General features: G+C 33.3%; 4 protein-coding genes and 1 long non-coding RNA gene across 5 annotated transcripts; 1 reads left to right on the top strand and 4 right to left on the bottom strand.

The window, feature by feature from the left end:
• On the bottom strand, window positions 225–4,385 carry LOC109329759 (endoglucanase 25-like). The gene is made up of 6 exons (XM_019563551.1): window positions 3,959–4,385; window positions 2,930–3,243; window positions 1,904–2,365; window positions 1,251–1,386; window positions 983–1,155; window positions 225–856 (listed from the first exon to the last, which is right to left on the bottom strand). Exons 1-6 carry the CDS (start codon window positions 4,332–4,334, stop codon window positions 455–457), a joined length of 1,863 nt encoding a protein of 620 aa, XP_019419096.1. The 5' UTR covers window positions 4,335–4,385; the 3' UTR covers window positions 225–454.
• LOC109330198 (rust resistance kinase Lr10-like) lies at window positions 7,900–10,125 on the bottom strand. The gene is made up of 2 exons (XM_019564274.1): window positions 9,272–10,125; window positions 7,900–9,131 (listed from the first exon to the last, which is right to left on the bottom strand). The coding sequence occupies exons 1-2, from the start codon at window positions 9,960–9,962 to the stop codon at window positions 8,023–8,025; spliced, it is 1,800 nt and encodes a 599-aa protein (XP_019419819.1). The 5' UTR covers window positions 9,963–10,125; the 3' UTR covers window positions 7,900–8,022.
• LOC109329151 lies at window positions 10,451–12,762 on the bottom strand. The gene is made up of 3 exons (XR_002105523.1): window positions 11,972–12,762; window positions 11,458–11,519; window positions 10,451–11,357 (listed from the first exon to the last, which is right to left on the bottom strand). It is a non-coding gene; the product is annotated as an uncharacterized LOC109329151 (long non-coding RNA).
• LOC109328910 (putative pterin-4-alpha-carbinolamine dehydratase) lies at window positions 16,664–19,183 on the bottom strand. Its single transcript, XM_019562552.1, has 6 exons — window positions 19,027–19,183; window positions 18,886–18,947; window positions 18,716–18,801; window positions 18,089–18,212; window positions 17,762–17,830; window positions 16,664–17,043 (listed from the first exon to the last, which is right to left on the bottom strand). Exons 1-6 carry the CDS (start codon window positions 19,143–19,145, stop codon window positions 16,958–16,960), a joined length of 546 nt encoding a protein of 181 aa, XP_019418097.1. The 5' UTR covers window positions 19,146–19,183; the 3' UTR covers window positions 16,664–16,957.
• Window positions 20,298–22,724, top strand: LOC109330141 (actin-depolymerizing factor 3). Its single transcript, XM_019564186.1, has 3 exons — window positions 20,298–20,435; window positions 21,978–22,243; window positions 22,332–22,724. The coding sequence occupies exons 1-3, from the start codon at window positions 20,433–20,435 to the stop codon at window positions 22,480–22,482; spliced, it is 420 nt and encodes a 139-aa protein (XP_019419731.1). The 5' UTR covers window positions 20,298–20,432; the 3' UTR covers window positions 22,483–22,724.

The following is a 25,816-nucleotide window of genomic DNA, read 5'->3' as shown; positions in this document are numbered from 1 at the left end:
TGCATGCATAGATCCACTGGCACAACATTTTTAGAATAGATGAATTACTAGCTTGCAGAATAGAATGAAGGTTTGAAAAAGACAGATGAAAGGAAAGAAGTTGAGTAACAGTGTAAGACATTAGATAAATCTGTCAAACAATTACAAGCTGTTCAGTTTTCATACTTAAAGAATACAAGATTTGATTTTGATACATATACACTATGTATAACACATAAAAAATTAAACTGAAACACTCTCAAGTACCACTTTATCAATTCTTAATACTAATCTTGAGTCCACCATTGGAACCAGGCCAACTACAACCAGGCTAGTTTCCATTACTTCCATGTCTCCAAGCTGCTTTCTTCAAAATTAAGTTGATCTTCCAGTTGAAATAAAATGCAAAAAGTTACCAATGCACTCCAGTCATTTGCGGTACTTGCTCGAAAAAGATTGCAAAAGACATGACGCCTTATGGTTTCCATGGTGCCGGAGGCGGTGGAGGTGTAGGAAACATTGGCGGAACAGCAGAGAAAATGGTGTTTTTGTCAATCTTTGTGCCTTTGTCACCTGACAATGCCACTAGTGCTGCTACTAAACCAGCATTTCCGGCGAGAGTTGGCTCTGTGTAGTTGTAGTTTGAACGAACATCATGGAAACCATCATGCTTGTCAGGACCAGCAACCATGGCACCAACAATTGTATTTGGATTTGGCTTTGATGAGTCCCTCCATTTCCATCCACCTTTACAGTTATACTTAACCTTATTCTTTGGTATTGATGCGCCTCTATGGTGGACATGTTTAGGATATTTATCACCAAAACCTACGACATAGCTCATTTTCCGAGGGTTATTTCCAAGGATGTAATTAATCTGCAAAACACCCACAGAAGGGAAAAGAAAATTAGCCAAGATAAGTCAGTTATTTCAGTTTGAGTTATGTGAGAAAGAGTTAGATCCCATAGATGTCCCGCTTAAAGGGATTAAAGTATTACACACCTGGGTTTTGGCAAAGTTACGGAGAACATCGGTTGAAAAGAAATTTGGTCCACAATACCATCCAGGTGTATCAGCAGCCTCGAGATAGTCACTGTATAAGGCAGCCAAAAAGGCGGCATTGACAACATATTGGAGAGGCTGAGGCCTACCATGGTTCAATTGAATCAACCCTCCTGTGTGCATAAAGTACCAACATGTGCATCAGCTTTGGTATTGGAAAATCATGAATCCAGGTGCTCTACAAAAGGTTTGAAGTGAAAGTTGTTACCTTTGGTTCTATTGAAGCTTGTGAAAACCGGAAGGTAGGAGCACATGACGATGCTGGTCTGGTTGTGAAAGGTCCTTAAAATTTCTTCATATGGATACCCGGGACTCAAGAACAACCTCAAACGACTCAGCAGAACCTAAACACAAGAATACAAGATCAAATTAGTCAAATGTATTTTGTTCATTATGGGAATGACCTACAAGACAACTATATTAAGATCTTCTTTCAAGGGAACATCTAAGGGAGGCCAAAAGAGAAAACATTGAAGACAAATAATGAGAAAGGTAAAATTGTGGAGCAAACATTCCTTGCTTGATTCCATTCTTATTGATGTTTAACTTTTTTCAAGATCTCACAAAACCATCAATGTCTTGGATAGTTAAAATTCAATAGTTTGATCAACAAGATCGCTGGTGTTAAGTCTTATACCAGTGTGAACCAATCCATCCCAATTGTTCATAAACATCAATAAACATTGATTTTGTATATAATCAAGAGGAACATCTGCCCAAAGCAATAATGCACGACATAGCAGAACTCACGAAAAATAAGCTTAAACTTTAACTTCATTCTGTTGTCGTTGACATTAATTAATATACAAACAAAGTGAGTCAAGCCGAGCATGTTATAACAAAGAAACTCGACAAAATTACCTGAGCACCAGCAAGCTTGTTATCCCAGCTAAACACACCATAATCAGGTCCTCCCCAGAAGGCACCAGCATGCTTGGCTATGCCAGGAGTAGTAGCAAGCTTAAGGTACGAAGAATTTCCAGTTGCATAATACATCCAAGCCCCTCCCCAAACAAACTCATCCCAGTAGCTAGTGGAGTTGTAGAAAATAGAAGCTTCTGCACTGCCTGCACTATATCGGCCTCTCTGATCCCTTGAAAACTTAAAGAGTGTTGTGGCACCATGAACAAGTTTCTTCGAATAGACCTTGTTGTCTTTGAAAACAATGGATGCAGAAGCTAAGGCAGCTGCCATTTCTGCAGCAAGATCAGAACAACTGTGACATTCGGTTACAGGTCGATCATAATCGATGTCCTCGGGACGCATCCAGCAGTAGTGATCATTTGGAGTTGTACTCCCTCCAGAAGTATCTCCTGTCCCAACCTGTCAAAGAAGGCGCAAAAGCATATATGATATGCATACTCTAGAAATTTGACTGATCATATTTTCTCGAACATGCAAAAGTATTGCAAGATTCTTCCCTTGAAAGCAATATAATATAATTAATGTCATGTATGTTTAGGTTTTTGCTTTAAAAAAAAGCTTCTAAATGTCTGTTTGGCTGGAGGCTTTATGAAGAACGTTTATCAACAGATTTTAGGAGAAGCAGAAATTTTCAGCTTCCTGCAGAAACGGTTCTGCCAGAAACGTTTTGGAGAAATCACTTTTTTGATAATACTAAACAAATGGGCCTTAACAAAATAAACAGATATATAAACATAAAAAGACAATCAACAAATATAAAAAATTATCATACTCTAGGTTTTAAATAGCGGCCACTGTTTCGGGGACTCCCAAAACCTTGATGTTATGGCCAGTTTCGGGCAAATGTGGCCGGCGCAGCGTCAGTTATGGTCGCGATGCGATTTCGATGACTTACAAAACCTTAACATATCGACATCTGTAACTGTTGCAGACCAAGATTTAAAAACTTGATCGTAAGGTTACCTGTGCAGCAAGGGTAGAAATGGAATCAGCAGTACTATTGAAGGTCTTGAGGAAGTAATCTGATCCCCATTTAATTAACTCCTTAACATGTGCGAGCTCGCCAGCAGCTTCGTATTTAGCACTGTATTCAATCACACTCCAGCTCAACATGGTCATGGCATAAGCTTGAGGGAAGTTGAACTTGATTGCATCACCGGCATCATAAAATCCACCCACCAGATCCTTAATGGCAGATGAGACACCATTAGACTTCCCATCTTGCATACAAGAGTTACCTCTCCATGACACATTATTATGCCTAGGCAATTTCCCAGCTGCACACAACACAACACAGATCAATCAAATTAGATAAGATACATTCAAAATAAGCAGTATTTTTCTACTAGTTAAGATCTACTGAAGCTATCAAAGTATCAAACAACATCACTGTAGTTGGATCAGAGAAAAATATAAACAACAACTACGACAAGTCTTTTCTCACTCGGGGTGGATCAGATACATGGAACGAACAACATCGGCTTATAAATACCAAATAAAGAAAAAGAATCCAAATCATTTGAATTGAAAAAATTGTTTTCATGTTGATCATCACAATTCACAAGAGTGCTACTCCATCAAAACACATCATTAACATCCAAGATCTTCAATTATAATTAATTCTCATGTTGATTGATCATCACAATTCAAACTAGTGTTAGCCAGGATTTGGATCTTCTAAACTCTCTTGGCCTCTGAATTTCATAAATCTTATCTAGATCCATAAAAAAAACAATTTGTGTCTATTTCTCTTCTCAGCAACAAAGAGGATCCAAATCAACTATGCCATAAAAACACATGATGAACTCCAATTATAATAAATAACAACTCAAAAATCACTAAATTTTCCAAATCTTAAATAAGAAAGAGATTAAAAACAGAATTCCAAAAATAGAAACCAAAAGACTACACCTCCACAGTCCACACAGTAAGATCTAGAAGAAGAAACAGCAAAAGACAAAAAGGGTATACTGAAAACACAAAAAAGCTTACATCTTTGAGCATTGAAGAACATAAGAGCCTTATGAAGAGCAAGTGTATAATTATCAGGAGGAGGATTCTTATGATGATGACGTGGAACAGTCTTAACAATAAGAGTAACAAAACCAGCAACAAAAGCTGCAAATAGAAGAGTCCCAATGGTCCAAACAAAGATCTTTCGACTAACAATGATGCAACCAAGATCAACATACTTCTTCTTCTTCTGTTCGGAGGGTCCTAGGAGCCAGCTTTGTTGTGTCTCATCGAGTGGTCGAGAAAGTGCAGCTCTGTCAAGGTCTTGGAGGTTGCGGCTGCGGTCGTCGTCGGTGGCGGAGTCAGTGGCGGCGTTAATCTCAAGTGGGCCACCCCATGGATCTCGACCGTACATGGTTTTATGTAATTGGCACCGACAGTGTTGAAGAACAAGTAAATGTTTTGTGTTATGTTATGTTATGAGAGTGTTGTTAGTGAGAGAAGAACAATAACATAAGAAACATGTATATATTATAAATATATAAGTTATGAAACTCATACACATACACTTTCTCTCTCTTATTATTAATAATATTAATATTATTGTGTTTCTTGTCTATGAATAGTAAGTGAAGTTAGATTAATTAAGTTATTGGTCCATTGTTGTTGTTTGTTACATGTTCTTTCCTTTTTTAAAAATTATAGAAATTTTCTATATTTATTATGTATATATACTATATAGTTTACAATTTCATTTATATTTTGTTGGTATTACTATCTCATTCCCTTTATCTTATGGTAAGAAATTAATTTTTTTCAGAGTATATGATTGTTCTTTCCAGCAAGTGTCACTCTTAGGAATTGAACTCTTAACATTTTATTTATTTTAAAAATATAGCGAATCTTACATAATTAGACTAACGTTTTATTAATAAATTTGGTTCAATAAACTTTTTATACTATTATTATATTATTAGTCACCATATGTATTACTTTTAACGAGGGAATATTTGTGATATTGGAAAACGTAAACCCTTTTACACAATTAAGGCATATATTATTTTTCTCGTATATATATATATTAAGATGAATTACATACTTTCTTAGGAAAATAGCCTACAATTTTTATGACGCTTATAAAAATTGAACAAGTATAGCTAGTTAATACTTAACTTATGGTGCATTTATAAGTGACATATAGGTTAATTTCATAAATTTACATGTTACTTTTAAATAAGAATATAATATTAATCCTATTTTCTATAAAAACAATTTCTATTTGATTTTATTATTTGGAAAATTAAAAATAAAAGCATTTTTTATTGGAAGATTGATAAAGTAATTAGTCCATTTGATTAGGTGGAAACTTGGAAGGTAGTGACGGTGCTTCATTTGCTGTCTTTGAAAAGCTGGAATATAGTAATAACCACTTGCAATTATGCCATGTGCCTTCGGATTCTCCTTTCATATACTATATCACTATTATATTCTTTTTAGATCAAAACATTTATAAATTAAAGTGTAAGAGTATTTTATATTGGTTCAAGAGTTTTTATATTGTTATTGTATTTAATTTTATCATTAATTGTTCAAAAAGTAATCTAAATAAGTATGGTGATACACAGAAATTTTTACATTAACAGTGCATATAATTATTTATATAGAATATAATATTTAATTACAATGTAAAAATTTATATACAATGAATATATATTCCACCATTTATTTGTATTATGTTTATTTTTACATGTTTTTCTCTTTTATATATTATATAATGAAATTAATTAGGTTGTTGAAGACACCGACAACCCCACTACCAATTGATAAGGACACCCTGTCTTCCTTGTGTGAGCATAAAATCCTTTATTATTAGTATTATTGCAATAATTTAAAAATATGGAATATAATTAATCCAAACTTTAAAAAGAAAAGAGTGTAATTTTGTGGAAAAAGGTTTGTTATACTAAATGGGTGATGGGTGATGGGTTACTTTCTCACCCACTTTAACTTTGTTATTACTCCATCTTGAACCACCCAATTGGTGAAAGGGAAACATCTATTCCAACTAACTATTACAATCTTATCACATTAATATTAAATTATTATCACCATTAAATGCAAGGGGGTCAATGAGTTTCATTATTTATATCTACTCTTTCCATAGACAATAAAAATGTATATTATCTTCACTACAAACTTTCATGGAAGACAAATATGCCATTTTTCTTTTGTTATAAAGCTTTGCAAATGAACCAAACGTAGCGTAGTACCAAAGAAATACAATATAAGTTTTTTGTTTCCAACCAAAAAAGGTTTGCGGACACTCAAAGATTTGTAGGTGAAATTTACCCTCTTTTCCCCTTTCTTTAATGTTATTGGATGCCCAAACAAAAAATCTTTATGTCTTAGATCCGTCTCATATCTTATCTCATATATTTTTATATGTCAATGATAATGAAACAAACAATAACAACAATAATAATAAAGTTTAACTGACATGTGTTGTTTTCATTAACCCAGAATATCATATGAGATATGATTTAAGATAATATATTATGTTCGGGTAAACCACACCCACCCTGAACCCAAACCCTCATGGTAGTCAACACGCGGAGTTTAAGCTCCTTCACATGCATCTTCTTACAATATAATAGGATAAGGAAGAAAGTGAGTGTGACAAGGTAACTCAATTGGTTGTTAGTTTGGTTAAAAGGATATTATTGGTAGCAAGGGTAAAAAGTATTAAAATTGAATGTCATTAGACTTAGTATAATTACATAAATGCACCTAAATTGTCTTCAACCACCATCAACGGACGTTGGTTCAAGTGGTACATGTTTGATTCCTCTTAAGTAAGGTTTCGGGTTCGAGTCTTGTGGATGGAAACAATGTTCATTGGAAGAGTTAGCCCCACATACATGTGGATGTTCCCAGCTCAGACAGGATTATCTTCGATGTGAGGATACATGTGAGAAACAAAAATAAACGCTCTTTAACCTTGTCCATAATGATGTCATAATCCTATAAAATTGGGACACCTACTAAAATATTGAATAATTAAAAATATATATTAATTTTTACTAAGTATCAGAAATTTATTAAATAAGATGGTTAAAGACATATTTTTGGGACATTTATTATTCATTATAACTAGATTTGTTGTTGAATTTTATCTTTTTCTTTTCTCTTTTTCGTTGGAGCTTAGTATAATAACATTTTAAAGTCATTATAATTTGCATTAAAAATACTGATATCTCGCATATATTAATTCTAAAAGCTCTTATAATAGTTTGGTGTATGGGATGATTTTCAACAAAAATAAATTACAAAAGGAAAATGAATGATATAAACTTTTTCTTATACTACCAAAAATATTTTCTTACCCTTTTAAGTAAAAGATTAATCTATTTTGGGGTTTGTGACTGCTCATCTCAACAAATAAATAATATAAACTTTGTATAAGCTTCATAGGGCTTTGAATTTTGATAAGGACTTGGTAGAAAACTAAAGAGTATACAAAGAATGAAGCCTAATATATGAACTTAACTTGCACTCAATATTGAGAATCCATATTCCCAACAATACTTTGAGGGTCCTTTTGCATTACAATTTTCATTTACTAATGCCATAACATGTATGAAACTTTAATCCCATATTTCCAAAACTATATAACATTGGATATTCTTTCAAAATCAGAAGCTCCCTATAGCTTTTTGACCATAAAGAAAAGAAATAAATAAGTCTTATTCAATAAGTCATGCTATAATCCTTCAAGCATAATGTAAGAATCTAAAATCAATAAGGTGTTGGTCTAATGATACAAGACTCTATTAGACCTCTAGAAAGATTAAAATGTCAAATGTTTGATTCCTGAGTGACAATTGTTGAGAGAGCAGTCACACACCCCAAAAGAGATTAGTTTCTTACTCAGAGTGAGAGGATACCATTGGCAGTACCAAAAAAAGAATCTAAAAACAATACAAGACTAGTAGGTTGATGAAGCTTATATAGGTAATAGACTAGTCATGTTGAAATAGATCTTACTATAAACAACTTTTGTTATTACTTACTAGTACTAAGTGTATACATTTGATAACTTTTGGTTACTCTATTTCATGAATAACTTCTAGCTCAAAATTCATATGCCTTATTGGAACATTTGATCTTGATGAAGTAGTTGAATCAAAAGGAGTAGGAGGTGCTACTAATTTGTCTCCTTCCCCTTCAAGCATTTGCACCACAGTTTTTATGGATGGACGATCAATTGGGTTCCATTGAATGCACCAAAGTCCTACAATGGCAAGTTTCTTAGCAATTTTACTATCTACTTCATCCTCAATATTAACTTGTATATCTTTGTCTTCAATCAAATTATGAATCCATTCTGGATATAGAACTTGGAAACTAGTTTCCTCAGCTGATATATTTGTATTCTTTTTGCCTCCAACCATCTCTAGTAGCAACATTCCGTAGCTGTAAATGTCTGACTTATACGACACGTTCCCGAAGTTTCGTGAGAAAACTTCAGGGGCAATGTAGCCTAAGGTTCCTCGAGCCGCTGTCATGGATACGGTGCTTTGGTTTTTAGGACACAATTTAGCGAGTCCAAAATCGGTAATCTTTGGAGTGAAGTTGTCATCTAGTAACACATTGTGAGGATTGATGTCGAAATGAAGTATTCGATGATCGCAGCCTAGATGGAGATACTCGATTCCTCTGGCGACACCAAGAGCAATTTGTTGCAACTTCTCCCAACCAAGGAAAACTTCCTTGTTGTCTGGTGGAGCTAAGAATCTCTGCAGCGAACCATTTGGAAAGAAATCGTAGACAAGAGCGCGGTGAAATCCATCAGCGCAGAATCCAAGCAAACGAACGACATTAACATGATGGATTTTGCCCATAGTCCCTACTTCATTTATGAAATCCTTACCATCTCCTTGTGTTTCATTGAGCATCTTCACAGCAACCAGAATTTCTTGGGAAAGCATACCTTTGAATACGCCTCCGTGAGCTCCTTCCCCTAAACTTTCCTTAAAACTAGCAGTTATTCTCTTAATATCAGCATAAGTGAACCTTGTAGGCTTCATCGCCCGATAATCCTCCAAGAACTTTTCAATCCTAGTCTGATCATCCCCTCTCATCTTAAAATACCGATACATGTAAAGCAATGCAATCACCAACAGCATCAACAGCATAAAACCAATTATCACCCCTGTTTGCGAAAAATCTTTTAATCTTCAATAGTAATCCGAAATTACTTCGACTTTGTAATGCAAATTACTTGTTGTACATATAACGGTTGCCAACGAAACAAGTCATATTCAATACAAAACAGTTAAGACAGTTACATACCTGCAGAAATTAGTACAATAGCTGATGTTGCTAACTTGTTTGTTTTGCAGATGAAACATTCAGTTTCACCACTAGTACCATTGTTCTTGAATCTACATTTCATGCCATGTGTTGCACACGAAGTACAATCCGGCTTCGACCAGCCCAAAAGCAAAGTATCAGGATCATTGTAAGAAAGCAACCACCCAACTGATAAAACATCAAGCTCCTTAGTACAAGATACTATTCCAGAATCAACGAAATCTCCATCAGATTCAAGTTGCAAAATTGGACAAGAAGAGGAATATGTTGAAGAGCAGTGAAAGAATGAAACATTATGCTTAACAATATCAGAATCATAATCTGGTGATTTGTACTGAAAAGGAGATATTGATGAATTGGTTAAGTTTAGAAGAAGGCTTGGAAGACAAGAGTGAGGATCATAAACTTCAATTTTCTGAGCTTGATAATCTATGCGTTTGATGAACAGATTTATTGGAATAGCTGGTAGATTTAGTATAGTTTCATGTTGAGGGGTGCATGATAAATCAAAGCCATGAGGATAAGTGGTGGTGTTACTATTTCTGAGATAAAATGGGAATTGAATATGAACATGTCCACACTTATCAATGCATTTCTTGCCTGATACATACCCAAGACTCAGAAACAACACTGTCAACAAAAAGAGAGGAAATTTCTGAAAACTGAGCATTGTGTGGTGTGGTGAGTTGTTATGAACAGGATTGGATCTATAAACATGTTGAAGATATTTTTGCCTGCTTTGACTTTGCTTCTTAACCAGATAAGATATCCAACTTGTCAACAGTAATCAAAATCTAGTCCTACTTGACGGCATAATTTAAGGTTGTTATTATAAGGTTCATCTGTTCAAACCGCATAATCTAACAAGTGTCGTTCTTATAAATCAAACATTTGGTCTTTTAGTCTATTTAGAGATTTAGTAGGTCTTACACCATTATACCAAAACATTGTTGGTTGTTTTAAGATATTTTGTTTCAACATAAAGTATACAAACAATAATATGATAATTTTGTTCCATTTTATTTTATTTCACTTCATCCCTTCCATCCATAATTGAATATTCAGTTTTCATTCATAGCCTATGGGAAATTAGTGTATAATAAATTTCATTACAAAAAAAAGTGTATAATAAATTTGATTACTTTATTTTAATAAATAAAATAAAAAGTGACATGCAAAACTGCACAGAATTTTGTCTTGCCAATATCTTTGGGTATGGAGGAGGGTATTGAAATTAAACTACAGAAAAGTAGAAGCAAGCACCACCTTAGTACTTCCATCACCCTGTTATATATGTAACTTGATGCCACCAACCACCACCTCCTTTGATTTGTTAGCAGCAAGGCAGACATGAAAGCTGAGGATTTGATGAAGCCTTACAGCACTAGACCAGCGTCTCGTTGGTACGTAGGCATAGTTAAATAATCACGTGCATGTCTTTTGCATAAAACCTATGTGCTGGAATCCCTCTGACCATGCTATGTTTGTAATATTTGTCAGGGATAAAACATGAGTACAAAGCAGTTAATCTGTTGAATGGCCAACATTCTGACCCGGATTTGTTTTTATGGGTCCATCACTCTTATATTGTGCTAATGTTTGTAACAAATAAAACTGCAAATTGATGAGGAAAAAGAAAAGGAAAATGGGGTTGGAGTGTAATACTTTGAGGCTCATTTGTTTGACTTGTTTAGAGTTTCTGAAGCTCAACCCTATTGGATTTGTTCCCACCTTAGTGGATGGTGATGTAGTAATTGCTGACTCTTTTTCTCATTGTTATGGTGATTCCCTGCTTTATTTGACTTGCTTTCTCAATGGAAAATGTAAATGGTTTCATACACTTCCCTCATTTCTCTTTAAGTTTAGTGCACAATTGTTCACTTTAGCTCTCCATAACAGCCTTCATAGGCACAAATCATTCAGAATAACCATAAAAAAGTTAGCAAAATATCAAAACACAAACTTCAGAAACTAAACTTCATTCATTGTTTCAGTCCATCACAATCTTCACTTGCTAACATCTGACCTATCATGGTAGTAATGGAGTCCTTGAATATAATGGAACCTAGAACCATCCATTGATTAGTATAAACAATAGATAGGAGATTGGCAGTGGTGACAAGCAAATAATATATTCAAAATATGATTTCATACATTCTAAGTACCTTATGTCCACTTACACTTCTCTTTTATCTCAGGAATAAAAAGATGTGCCCAAACTCTTCATCTGTTTTCACACAAAAAAATTTTACTCCACTTACAAACAAAGAAAGATTTAAAATTTTGGAACTCCTAATTCATGATTTGTCCAATACCATTTGCACCAATTGTTCACAACCATAGGTCTATCTGATGCTACAGATAAAAAATGACTGTACAAAACTTAAAATAGATATCATATTATTTTTAGCAAGAGTTGAAAACAAAAGCGTTCATTTAGGGTCTATTTGCAAATTGGATTTTAGAGGAGAAGGGAAATGGAAGCTTTCAAAGTTATCTTATAAGTATATTTCATAACTATGTAGTCTTCCCTTCCCCTCCAAAACTCAATTCACAAATGGATCCTTCAAGATATGAAGCAAAAGTCCAAATGGTATTCAATATATAACTTAGAGCAAGTTTTCCCAGAAACAAAATGGAATCTCAACCAAGTATCTTCAATGATGGCCTTGAAAGTACCTTGCAAGCAAAAACTCCTTGACATCAAGTCAACTTTATCTTTCTCAGTTGTTTGCAGCTTTTTACCACCTGTATCACTCCCTTTGTTGTGATCTTAGAACAATTTTCTAAATCCAAATGTAGGAGCTTATGACACCTCTTTGACATCATAAAGAGTGATTCATCATCAATGATAGAACGTGACAATTTCAACACCTCCAAATTGGGACATTGGAAGTTCATCATGCCAAATAGCAGCTCCACTCTAGAACAGTCGGCTACGCTCAAATCCCTAATCTTAGGACATCTCTTTGAAACTTCAAGAATGCTATTCAGCTTGGCCCTTCAAAGAATCTAAATTAAGAACCTCTAAATTGGGGCAAATGGAGGCAAATATCTTGATGCTTCCATCCCACAGCCATGAATTGTAAGACAAATCCAGAGACTTCGTTCGAGAGTAAACCCTAAACCCTCAACCCTAAACCCTAAACCCTAAATGTTAAGGAGGAAGGAGGTTTCTAGGAATTTGTTAAGAAATTTGAAGAAATGATTGAGAAAAAGGGAATCTCCTTTAAATAGAGAGAACTCCGAATTATTATTGACTTTGGGAAGAAGATTACAAGAGAGAAGGATTCTGTTTTTCAGATTATGAACTGAATTCTGAAAAACAGTTACCTTTCTATTTATAGCATTTCCTAACTGTTTTAACAGAAACAGTTTTACTAAAAAAGGAAAGTTACAACAACTAGCTACAAAAGGCAATTGATACAAGTAAATGCTTAAGAGTACAAAGAGCCCTGAGCCCTGAGCCCTGAGCCCTGAGCCCTGCGCCCTGGGCCCTGGGCCCTGGGCCCTGGGCCCTGGGCCCTGCGCCCTGAGCCCTGAGCCCTGAGCCCTGAGCCCTGAGCCCTGAGCCCTGGCCCCTGGCCCCTGGCCCCTGAGCCCTGGCCCCTGGCCCCTGGCCCCTGAGCCCTGAGTAAACCCTAAACCCTAAACCCTAAACCCTAAACCCTAAACCCTAAACCCTAAACCCTAAACCCAAAACCCTAAACCCAAAACCCAAAACCCTAAACCCTAAACCCAAAACCCAAAACCCAAAACCCAAAACCCAAAACCCAAAACCCAAACCCTAAACCCAACCGGTTTGATAACCGATACGGTTTTAATAACATTGTATATAAATGAGTTATTAAATAATTTTCTAAGATTTAATATATTACATCTATATGGAATGAACTGGAAGTTCTTTAATTCTTATTTTCACCATTCTCAATTAACAAATTCTTTTTCTCTAAGCTTTATAGCAATGACAATTCAATGTTAGCTGAAATTAATGAAACTCTATTGTCATATTTGTGTCTCAAAATAACCTTTTTATATATATAGGTAAGCAACTCATTGTGCTCTCTTAATACACCATAAGAATAAATAACTTACTTCTTCGTCTTTGACTACCTCAATCACTACGAAAACCTTCGATCAGTATAATGTGATGTGCCTACTTATCTACCTCAACTCATTGTGCTGATTTGAAAATGCTTAGCAAAAGAAACAAAATAACCTAATCAGACTAAACATTCAAATAAGAAATTGGGAGGGAAATTTGTACGAAGATGTAACATATTTGATGAATCCAGGAAACTATGTAAAGATATACACATCATTCATCATCCAAATAATTATTCTGACATAATTACATTACTTTTCATGCATTCATTTTGCATCCAAAATTTGGGCATTTACCTTAATGTTCTCGGTTCAATCATCCCCCATTACAAAGTCCATTGCTAAGATTACAGAAAGCAAAGGAATAGGCAATAAAAAAAAAAATACCAAGTGCCAAACAAAGAATGATAATAGGCAAAACTACTCAATTGGTCCAACAATTTTTTATTTTGTGTATTTTGGATTTTGAACGAAGAAGATGAAGAGAGTTGCGGTGCACAAATAAAGATTGTCTAACCACAATTTCAACCCATCAAGAACAAACATTCTATAATAATTGATAATGTTATTCCATTAGAGTTTGTTAATAAGATTGAAAGTCTAGAAAGAAAGAGAAGTGAGAAATTCGTAGCACTTAAAAATGGGCAGAGTATGACACAAATTCATCAAATTCTATATTTATTCTAAGTTTCAAGGATTTTTAAGAAAAGCAATATCTATTCAAGATTCAAGCATTTTCAAGAAAGGCAAGAACAAAGTGAAGCATGTAACTCATGTACAAAAAGTGACTCTAGAATTTGAGGGTTTTCAATTTTCATCAGTTTTTTCATTACATGCACAAGTCACAGTTGTCGGGAAATCAAGAACAGAATAAACTTTGCCTCAAGATTCTAGGATTTTGAATTGCTTGAAGAAGATGCAACATCAAGGAAGAACTAGAAAGAAAAAAGAGAAAAAAATAGGTAAGAAAAGTCACCACCAGAAAAGAATTGGATTACCTCTATATTGCTTCAAAACAAACACAGAATAAGGAATTCCTCAATTGCTTCAAAACAAACACATATAGAGTTGCCACAAGTTCTCTCTCTTTGTCTCTTCTCTCTCTTTGTCTGTTCTCTCTAACACGCAACACCAACGACTATTTATAAAGCCAAGTCAACGTAAACTTCACGCCAACATGGGCTCAGGCCCAATAGATTACTTTTATAAATACTATAAGAATTGATGGTTCTTTTTATTAGATTTTTAATATTTTTATGAATAATTTATTATTTTTCATTTCTCTTCTTAAAAATTTTATTCTCTCTGTTTTTATTGTTATCATAAAGGGGAATTAGCAAGCACTATTAAATGGCTTCTACTTCTATAACATGTATCAGAAGTATACATTCTACTTCTATAACATGAACATGACTTGTTCAAGAAACTCAGAATTCTACAAAGATGAAACAGTGACACATTCTTAAAGAAACAATTACCAGAGAAATTGATCTTTCGCAGTTTGGGAAGAGCCAAAGACAAAGTCTTTATGCTGAATTCAGAAATGAGACCACGGGCAATGCAATTAACATGAAGCTCTTCAATTGATAGAGAAGAAATGTTAATAAAACTAAGAGAGTTCAAAGTTTTCATCTTTTTACCCAAATCTCGAAACCCATTAACAGGAATTGATGTATGGTGGGAGATATCAAGAGATTGAAGGGATAACGATGACTCTGAAATAACATGCAGAAGCGCGTCAAGTTCATCCACGGTTGTGTTTGGTCGGGGATAGTGAGAGAGGATCGAAGGATGTTCAAAAGTAAGTCCCCATTGTCTCCATAAGATAACAGTTTAAATATCTGTTGGGCTACTAGTGATCAAAGGATTTCAACACTTGTTTCTGTCTTGAAGAGACATTGTTATTGTTTTGTGTGTTTTGAGGAGATCAATGGAAGAATCAGAGAGTGTTTTAAAACCTCACAACCTTTCTCACTTACTATATTTTCTGTTTTCTAAGCATAAGATTCCTCAACAATCTTCTATTGTTCTACTTCTATATATTTCCTTCTTCACAAAATATCTCATTTTAAAATTACTTCTTTATTTTATTTTATTTTTTAAAATTTTATACTTTTGAACTAGACTAGCTCAAATTGTTACTGAGTTTGTAACTTTTTGAGTGATTCAAAAAGTTATTAGAGATAACGGTAAATAAAAATTTAAAGTATTTGTAGCATTTAAAAAAAAATTGTAATATTTGAAAGCTACTTTTCATAAAGTTATTCCAAGTAGTATTTAGAAAGTGAAAATAGTTTTTAATAATTCGCTTTCTAATTTTGTTCTTCAATATTTTAACAAATTACATTATATTATCTCAATTTACAAAAACTCTATTAACCTATATGCCACTCATATGTTTCTTTGATTTATGTTTCTTTTGTAGAAAAAACCTATATGCCACTCATATGTTTCTTTGATTTATGTTTCTTTTGTAGAAAAAAACCAGTAACATTCTTGGCTTTCTGGTAATTAACACTTAAGGTATCTTACACAATTTATAGGGTCTAATATGAGATAAAAGACCCTATTAATTTTATATTTATTTTATTTTTCTAACATAATTACATGTGACATAATTAGAGTCTCACCTATTGTTTGATTTTATGGTCAATTTTTTTGTATTATTAAATTTCCTTTATTACCAAAAGAAAAGCTAAAAGGCATAGTAATGGGTAAGAAGGTTTATTATACTTTTAGTATAATTCATTAAAATTCTGCATAATTTTCATAATCTTGAACCTGAGGTATGTAAATATATATAATATAATTTAATTTATAAAATTCTTGAATGAAGATATGAAAAGTTTATACATAATATGATCATTATGTAGACACAAGTCTCCTATGATTGTCTGATTCCATCTCAATTTATAATAGACACAAGTTTGTTATGGTATACAATATAAAATTAAATTTATCACTCCCTTAAGTTTAGTAATAAAAAGTGACAAACTACCATGCACCAAAACTAGTACAGCAAACCATGTAACTATAGTTCAACCCTTGAAGAGTAGGCTAAGCTTAAATCCCTAATCTTGGGACATCTCTTTAAAACTTCAAGAACGCTATTGGGTGTGCCCTTAAAAGAATCTATCTTAAGAAGTAAGAACCTCCAAATTGAGGCAAATGGAGGCAAATAATAGTTGCTCGAGCAGCTTTGGTCCCTGCTTGATACATACTTTTTTTAGAGTGGGGCCTATTGTGCCACAATACAAATAACAAATATCATCTAATACATGGCATCACTCTTTGTCATTTCACACTTTATTGGCCACCAGTGCCATTCATAAATTGAATACAGGATGAATCTGTAGAGACCAAATGATCATGTAAAATCATCACATCGATGTGCAGCTGCTACTCCTAAACACACAAATTGTGCCATCTGATAGACTCCCTCACAAAGAACAAACTCATTGAAATCAGACAACAACATAATAATTCTTGCCAACATTTTCATTAAATAACAAAAATCTTGCTAACACTGGAATGTCTACAACTTCCTCTTTACACGGATATTTATTTATCAGAACGTCTTAGTAAGTCATGCAAATTAAGCTCATCGATCTTAGCAGCAAGTATGAAGTCATTCTCTGTCAGCCCACCTACATGAACATAGATTACTTTGAAGAATGCCCAAAATTTGGTATAAAGAAATGACATATTTGAAAGAGATATAAAATGCAAATACATATAACCAACAAAGATGCAATTGAGATAACTATGGTACAGATATAGACCCAACAAATTCAAGTCTCTCTCTGTGTGGGCATTTTTCCCATCTAATTTCCCTCATGTTAACCACATTCTCATGGATGAAAAGATGAAACATAAGACAATAATTCCTATTCTGCCTTCCTTCTACTAGCAGTATCACAATACCACAATGAGATGCTAATGTCGAGGGATAGAGGCTGCTGGAGGGAAACATGTGATACAAAGTTTAAACAGTCTGTGCACCAAACTCACTAAGTCAATAGACAATTTTCATAAAAGCGCCAGTCGTCAATGCCAATTTTATTTTCTCACCGGACGGGGAGAAAATCTCTTCTGCTTTCTGAGTATTAAGGCAAAAAATCCTAAATATTCAGGTTAATTTAACAGATGGATATGTAATGCCAGATAAACTGTCATCAATTTGGATAAAGATCACATGAATAATGCCCAGAAGTATACTACTGATTTTGACCACAATGTTATATGTGTTCAGGGCATCAATTGTCCTTTAATTTCACTAAACGTCAGTTCATGCAATCAGATAACCTACAGATATTCTCATACACTAACATTGGTTACAAAATTGGAATAACAAATAATTCATACCAACTGCATGAGTCCAAATCTCGATAGTAACATTATTCCAACCAACAAGGTGAAGATCCGGATGATGACCTGCATTTTAAACATCTTGGTTACACTTTATGTTTCCTGTAACATCAATAAAGGTAGCATTTGGCGCAGAAAAAAAACAGAAAGAAACAGGACAAACATGATGCTTCTGCTTCCACCCATTTTAGTAGAACCGAAATGTTCTACTTTTTACTCTTTTTTCATGTGCTCATGTTCTGTCTATAAACTACACACACAACATAATGCTATAGATGATTGTTTTTTAAAAAAGAAAAATAAAATAGAGAAAGAACATGAGACCTTCAGCTTCAGCAAGCTCAGCTATTCTTCTGAAAAATTCCAATCCTTTGGTAAAAGTCTTCACTTTCCATGACCTTCTCAGCTTCAACATATCACCTTCATTTACCAAATTCCACTGGGAAACCTGGCCACGGAATGTCAATACTGAATAACAGAGCCAGAAGATAAATATTATACAATATGGTAATGTTTACTTCAATCCTTTATCTGATGCTGGTTTTCAACTTATCCCAATACGTAATAATGTTTTAATTCAGTCCCCATGGGTGCAATTGTTTTCAAGCTGATTTGTCATTTACAGTAGTTACAACACAATTTCTTGAATTTGAAGTATAGGGACAAAATTGATAATGATTATTACATGCAGGGACCAAACATATAATATATTTCCCCCTATTAGTGGTACCTGGCAATCATGTTTTCACTTTGGTCTTTTAAGTTTCAAGTGAAAAATCATTTTCAATTTAATCCTTCTACTTGAACTACAAGTGTTATTACAACAATAAATGACAAGGATCAAATTGAAAACAATTGCACATATAGGGATTAAATTGAAAAGTTGTTTATGTATAAGCACATAGAGTGACAAAGATGTGTCATTCAACAAATTGATAGCATAACATAAACCTGTTGAATGAGAGTATGTGCTGCGTCACTAGTCATGGGTCGCAATTCCTTCGTATTGCATGGTACACACTTCTTAATTGATAAATCTAATAAAAAAATATAAAAAATAAAACAATATCGAAATGAGATTATGAAAAATACAATATAAATGTGAATTGGTAGATGTATACCTTGATTGGGAGTGGGAAGAGATGAAATTTGAGGTTGATCGTTATGTAAATTGGAATTCATGCTGAAAGTAAGTAACACAGTGAATGAAAGCAAAAAAGAAATGAAGTTGAGAAAAAAGAGAGATAGGAGAAAACTATTACCGTGTTTGTGAGTGTGAATTGGAATGAAGAACGGGTGAGATTGGGAATGTGAATTGAAGCTTAGGGTTTGAAGCAAAGAGTGCTCGTAGAGGATGACGGAAATGGAGAACACGATTCATTTCAATTTATACAAGCCACACACCATTTTCTGTTCTATGTAAAATAATATGAAGGTAATCCACTTACTCCATATCATTGACATCAATTTTATTAATTATAGGGAAATTTGTTTAGTCAAATAGATATAAATCATTAAATATTTTTAAAATTGAGGATAAAAATGTGAAGTAAATTTAAAAAACTTATTGAATGAGTTGATCAAATAATATCTCATCATACAAATTATCTTCTTATGTAAAAGGGTCACGTAGTCTTTTTTCTTCTTACTCAAATTAAGTTGTAAATCATAAACTACAGGTCATAAATAATGTTATAATACCCACACGTTATGTCACATTCACTAAACAGAAGAAAAAAATATACATGCACATTTTGTAAGTTTTAGAATATTTTCTATCACTTATTATTAATTCTTTAAAAATGTAATACAAATAAATGACTAGATGAGATAACTTATATCTTAATATGAGAACATAACTTTTTCTCATTCGTTATACGGACAATGCATACATATTATACTTGAGGTGAGTAGGACCTAACGCTACTCGCTCACTCGGCTTGGACAATACTGATTAGATTTGAATAAGGTCGGGCCTAGAGTCGCGTTCAAATAGGGGATAAGCATGACCTGACCTGGACCCATCCCATATTTATTCATCAACATGTTTGTATATGTCTTTATTCAATTATGTACATATTAATAACATCTCTTTGATCGAATGTATAATTGATTTTCTAATTTTTCATCTTATATATATGATTAACAATATATACATATATCATTTGATATGTAAAATCACATATCCATAATAATAAATAATATTAAGAAGATTTTATCTAAATATGATATATATTATAATTAATCAGGTATGTGTTCGGGTTTAAAGACTGACCCGGTCAACATTTATGGTCAGGTTGGGGTCGGATCTATGACCAAGTCTGAATTCGAAAAAACAACTCAATCAATATTTAAGATCGAACTAAGGAATAAGTCTTAACAATCTCATGTTCACCCTTGTATTACACTATTCTAAAATAATAATTGAAAAAGGAAAAGTGGTTTATAAAAAAAAGAGAGTGGGTAAGAAGGTGGGCCTAAAGCCCAAAAAGAGAAGACATGAAAGGAAGAAGGAATAAGGACAGGTGGCACCGGCCATTAGCTTTATGGTGAAAGAAAGTGGAGAATATTAATAATATTGATTTTGATCATTCCTCTTTCTTCTCTCATTCCTATATCTCCTCCTCCACCATTTTCGATCCTCTCTTATTCTTCACAACTTTCAATCATGGTTAGTCTTCCTTTTCAATCTCTTTCATTGCACATCATTTTTTTTTGAGATTTTTGAGATTTTCATTTTTATTTCATTTTCATCAGCTGTTACTATTGACTCGATTTCAAGCTGGATTGTTACACGATCTGATCTTTAGACTTCATTTGTTGATTCTGATTTTTTAGTGTATTTTATTTAAATATTGTGTCTTATTTGATTCCAGATCTGATTTCGATATCTATTACAGTGTTTTTCTGTTGAACTAATTACTAATTGTTTCCTTACTTATGATTTTTCAATACGAAATATGATTTGTTTGGTCTATTAAGAGATGAATTTTGTGATCTGATTTATGTGATTGTGGATTCATTTTGTCCCTTCATTTTATAGGGTTAAAAAATATGGATTCAATTTGTTTTAGGAGTTAATAAATATGAGGGGAATTTTTAATTAAAACATATTCTTTCATTTGATTTCTTTTGGCGAAGTTTTTTGGTTAAGTTCATGGTCCTTTATACACATTTTTTGAAGTGCGGTGACTAAATCACACATTATGTAAAGTTCAGATTTATTCTTGAGTCAAACATTTTTTATATCCACTGACTAAATCGCATATAGTGTTTTTGGAATTCTTCCTTCAGTTGATGAATAAAAAATATGTTTTCTGAACTATAAGAAGATACATCTAACATAACACGACCCTCATTGATGTTTACTTATTTTGGGAATAATCAGTAGTTGTCTCTATCTCCATGATTTAGACTATACTATGCTTAATTGCTTATATAAGTATTATCCATTTTGTTGGCTGATTACATATTCCTATAATAACTAGTTCATTTTCATCATATGTGTTAATTACTTAAATCTATAATTTATGTTCTTTCCCCCCTTTTGAGGCAACCCTTCTATATTAGCAATCCTTTGTTTTATTTGGGTATAATCACTATTTGTCTCTATTTCCATGATTTAGACTATACTATGCCTCTATAAGTATTATTCACTCTGTTAGTTGGTGATCTCCATTTTTGTACCAGGCAACCCCCCTATATTAACAATCCTTTGTTTTCCTCTTTACTTGAGTGTGAATTAAACCATATTTTAGTCCCTGAAAGGTACAACCCTTGTCATTTTAGTTATAAAAAAATTAATTTGATCCCTCAAAGTTCAAATCTAGAGGGTGAGCCTTGGCGCAACAATAAGATTGTTTGCTTTTTGACTTGGAGGTTATGGGTTCAAATCCCAGAAACAACCTCTTCGCTTGCGAGGGTAAGGTTGCGTACTTCTACCCTCCAATTATCATCCACACACTATTCACCTTCATTATTTGGATTGGGGATTAAAATATTGAGAATTGAAGTGTAAGGGATCAAATTAATAAAATTAATCTGTAAGAGACAAAATTGATGATGATTGATCTTTGATGGACTACAACGGGGTTTTGCTTTAAATGGCTGGCAATATCAACAACTTATTTGTGAATGATCATATTGGATTCTTCCTCCGGTCTTTGTGCATGCCATTGATGATTATGATGTGTCTGCAACTGCAATTATATAGGCCAATGCAGCATCAGGCATGGCAGTCCATGATGACTGCAAGTTAAAGTTTATGGAGCTCAAGACAAAAAGGACACACCGCTTCATAGTATATAAGATTGAGGAGAAACAGAAGCAAGTCATTGTGGAGAAGCTTGGTGATCCATCCCAAGGCTATGATGACTTTACTGCTAGCCTTCCTGCTGATGAGTGTCGATATGCTGTTTATGACTTTGAGTATCTGACTGAGGGGAATGTCCCCAAAAGCAGAATATTTTTCATTGCTTGGTAATGTCTTGTTCTAGTTTTGTCGATACCTTTCCAAGCTTTGTTACGAACCTTCAGTTGTATTAATTATTTATTTATTTGTTTGAAGGTCCCCTGATACATCAAGGGTGAGAAGCAAGATGATTTATGCAAGCTCCAAGGACAGGTTCAAGAGGGAGCTGGATGGGATTCAAATAGAGTTGCAAGCAACTGATCCTACTGAGATGGGTCTTGATGTGTTCAAAAGCCGTGCCAACTAAATGATTATATATAGTAGGCTCTTCTGATGGGGAACTAGCTTCCCTTAAGCCTTTGTTATTCACTTATGCGTATGGAAATGTCCATAGTTTGTGGGATGGTCAACTTGACTAGTTATGAACTCAAACTATCAATTTTCCAAGTTGTGGTATACATTCTATTTTGCACATTCGACAAGCTTCGCTTATTCCGGTGTATTTTATGATTTGTGATTTATACAACCTTTGCGTTTGAGTGGCATTTTGTTCGTTCTATCTATCTACTTGATTTTACTGATATATGCTTTTGTTTTTTAGATGGATCTAATGTTCCATGACCAATATGGATATGGGTATGATGACATTCTTAGAAAAAATCTAAGGTATGGGTATGTCAATTTAATTAAGTAAGAAGGATCAAAGTTAGCACTGGTAGAAGATGAGATTGTATTATGATTAGAGGTTGAGATTGAAAACTAGCTGAGATGTGTATGGTTGAAAGATTAATGATACCACTCAGATTCTTATTATGATGTGGTTGAGAAGAAAAAGGGAAAATCCCATGTTTTTAGTTCATAACAACCTAGTTTTGAAACAACTAGTACCAAAGGAGCACCCATGAGGTTAAGTTATGGGTAGGACAGATTCTTTGAAAAACAAGTGCTTATGGATATATATGGAGAAAAAAAGGGTCGTTGTTGTTCATGCAAGCTCCATTTTGGATTTTACCTCGTGTTCTTGCTTGAAACTGGACTTTCTTTATGGGTCGTGTATGAGTGGTTTAAGGCCATGCTTTATAGGATTAGGTTCAGTTTGTGGAAGAGTATTTCTCCAGTTATTGCTGTTTGCACCATTTCATTTGCATATACAATTTCTAGGATGATTTATTCTGAATTATGAACACTAATGGTTAAAATGGGATTAGAAACGAAACAAAAGAAAACAAATAGCTCCATAAAACATAGCACAATAGAAACGATTCTTTCTTATTTATTATCTCATTCCTAATGTTTCATTGGATTCTCAGATAAGCTGAAAGATCAAATATTTGATCCATGATAATAATACTAGTTAGGAAAATCAAAAATTAATTCGTTAATTCATAGAATGAGATAATATATTTGGTTATACCAAAAGGTATTCAACAAAGTATAACAAACCACACAACTCATTCATTACATAAATAAGAAATGGCCCAAATGTTTTTTCAATCAATTAAGGGTGTTTTGATAATAAAAAAATCAATATATTAACTAAAATGTTTTATATGAAATAATTATCATATTTACTGAAATTTGCTCAAACTTACTCTTCAATCACATTATCAAAAAATATATGATTGTTATTCAAGTGGGTGTAAGATTATTTGAATCTCGAGAAAGACCAAAAGATCAAATACTGATTATTCAATGTAACATTTGTTGGAAGAAATAATCACATACCTCGTGTATATTATATCAAATACCAAAAAAATCTAAAATGCATTTATTATACCAAATACCACCTGCCGATTATTTTAACGCTCAAAGTCCAAAAAGGTATATTCTGGAATAAGATTTAGAATACTGTATTATTCTTAGTAAAAAATAATTATGTTTTAAATTTTTTTAACCAAAAATCACACATAAACATACGTTTATAAAAGACAAAATAATCATTATGAGTTAAAGCCTTAAAGGGAAGTGTGAATCAACACTAAAGGGAATAGGTGATGAGTTAAATAATAAAAAGGTTAATTTACACTAAGCAATGATATGTTAATATATGAGATGTAATAGACTTCGTTTTTTGATTTTTTATTCATTTACCCGCTTTATTTTCTTAACCTTTTCACGAGTTAAAAAGATCATAGCTTAAAATTACGAGTCTCGCATTAAAGTCAATATAAAAATGTTATTCTACAAAAATAGTCGTTATAAATTAATAATTGTATGTTGGTAATAATTTTCACTATTTAATAAAAAATATAAAATACAATAAATAAACATATTTAATGTCCTAATAATTCAAGAATTATCAGAACTATTTCATCATATAAAAATAAATCAATTTAAAAAACGATAAAATTAAAATATTACTTTTATTAGTGTTCTTCATTTTTTATAGTAATGGAAGGATTTATTGTTCCATCAACAAGACATGTATGAGAACTTGTTTGAGAAGAATAGATTGTTATCATAACCTTCTCTATTTCTCTTTTATTACCTTCAATTTTGCGAGTTGGGTTTTGATGGACAATAAAGAGAATTGAGAGTAATGAAATACTAACTCGCACACTATAATCGGTGAGTTGGTTTTTCAAGTCTAATTGAAGGAAGAGAAAGGCTTCGGAGTCATTAGTAAATGGCTCTGAGTCTTCCCCTCCCTCCGGAACTCGACTCGTAAAGAGATGCTAATTAAACATTAAAAAACCATAATCATATGTAGTTTATGCTTTTTTCTAGCAGATCAGGAGATTGAAGCACTAGGGTAGTGTAAGATCTAATCACTAACATCATCAACACACCATAAGCTTATAGAGATTAGAGTTAGTGTGTTTCTTTTGTTTGTTGATATGTTACATGGAAGAGACCTCAATTCTTTGTGAACAATTGCTAGATGGTGAATGCATCGAGGATCATAAAGAAGAAGGTGCCACAAGCTTCTCGGAGATGGAGGATCCTTGAGGTTACACTTGAACATAACCATGTGTTAGGTGCAAAAGTGTGCAAATCGGTTAACAAGATGGGAACTGGAACATAACCATGTTTTCAGTTCCTACTTCTTTTGTTGCTGAAATGTCTTGAATGCATCAATTAGATATGGTTGTAAAGGGAAGAGAGAAAACTTGGATACAACATTCAATTTTGGCCTAATTCTCAATGTATATATGTTGTACCCATTATTCTTGCTTTAAGTTACTTCAATTGCACCAGTTCTAGTATATTAAGGCATTAACTTGGAACCACTTACATCCAAAGCGCACCTTTTACTAAGATCATTGTAGTTGTACGTAAACATAGAGCAATAGCATGATGAACCAAGAAGTCTCCAGATAATAAGCCTAAGGGTTTTTTTATTGATGATAGTGACGATATCGACTGTGACCCTGATACAGAACTTGATCTTCTAACTATGATGAATATGCTAACTATAGCTTAAGGTTCTTGATTTCTAATGAGAGCACATTTTTTTGCTAGAATTTTTTATTATGAAAAGGGTGAGTCTGTAAATCTCATTGTACATCCACAAACTTCTTTCAAAGAATTTTTTGAGATTCATGAACATGTAAAAAAAAGCATAATATTGAAGCTCTTGATGATTTGGAGCTTCTCCTAGTTCCTCTTGTTTTAGCATATATGATGAAGTATAATTGAAA

Source organism: Lupinus angustifolius, chromosome LG16, assembly GCF_001865875.1.
Source record: "Lupinus angustifolius cultivar Tanjil chromosome LG16, LupAngTanjil_v1.0, whole genome shotgun sequence".
In the NCBI taxonomy this organism is placed as follows: domain Eukaryota; kingdom Viridiplantae; phylum Streptophyta; class Magnoliopsida; order Fabales; family Fabaceae; genus Lupinus; species Lupinus angustifolius.
The sequence above is the reverse complement of the archived record's forward strand: the minus strand, read 5'-3'. Positions and strand labels throughout refer to the sequence as shown.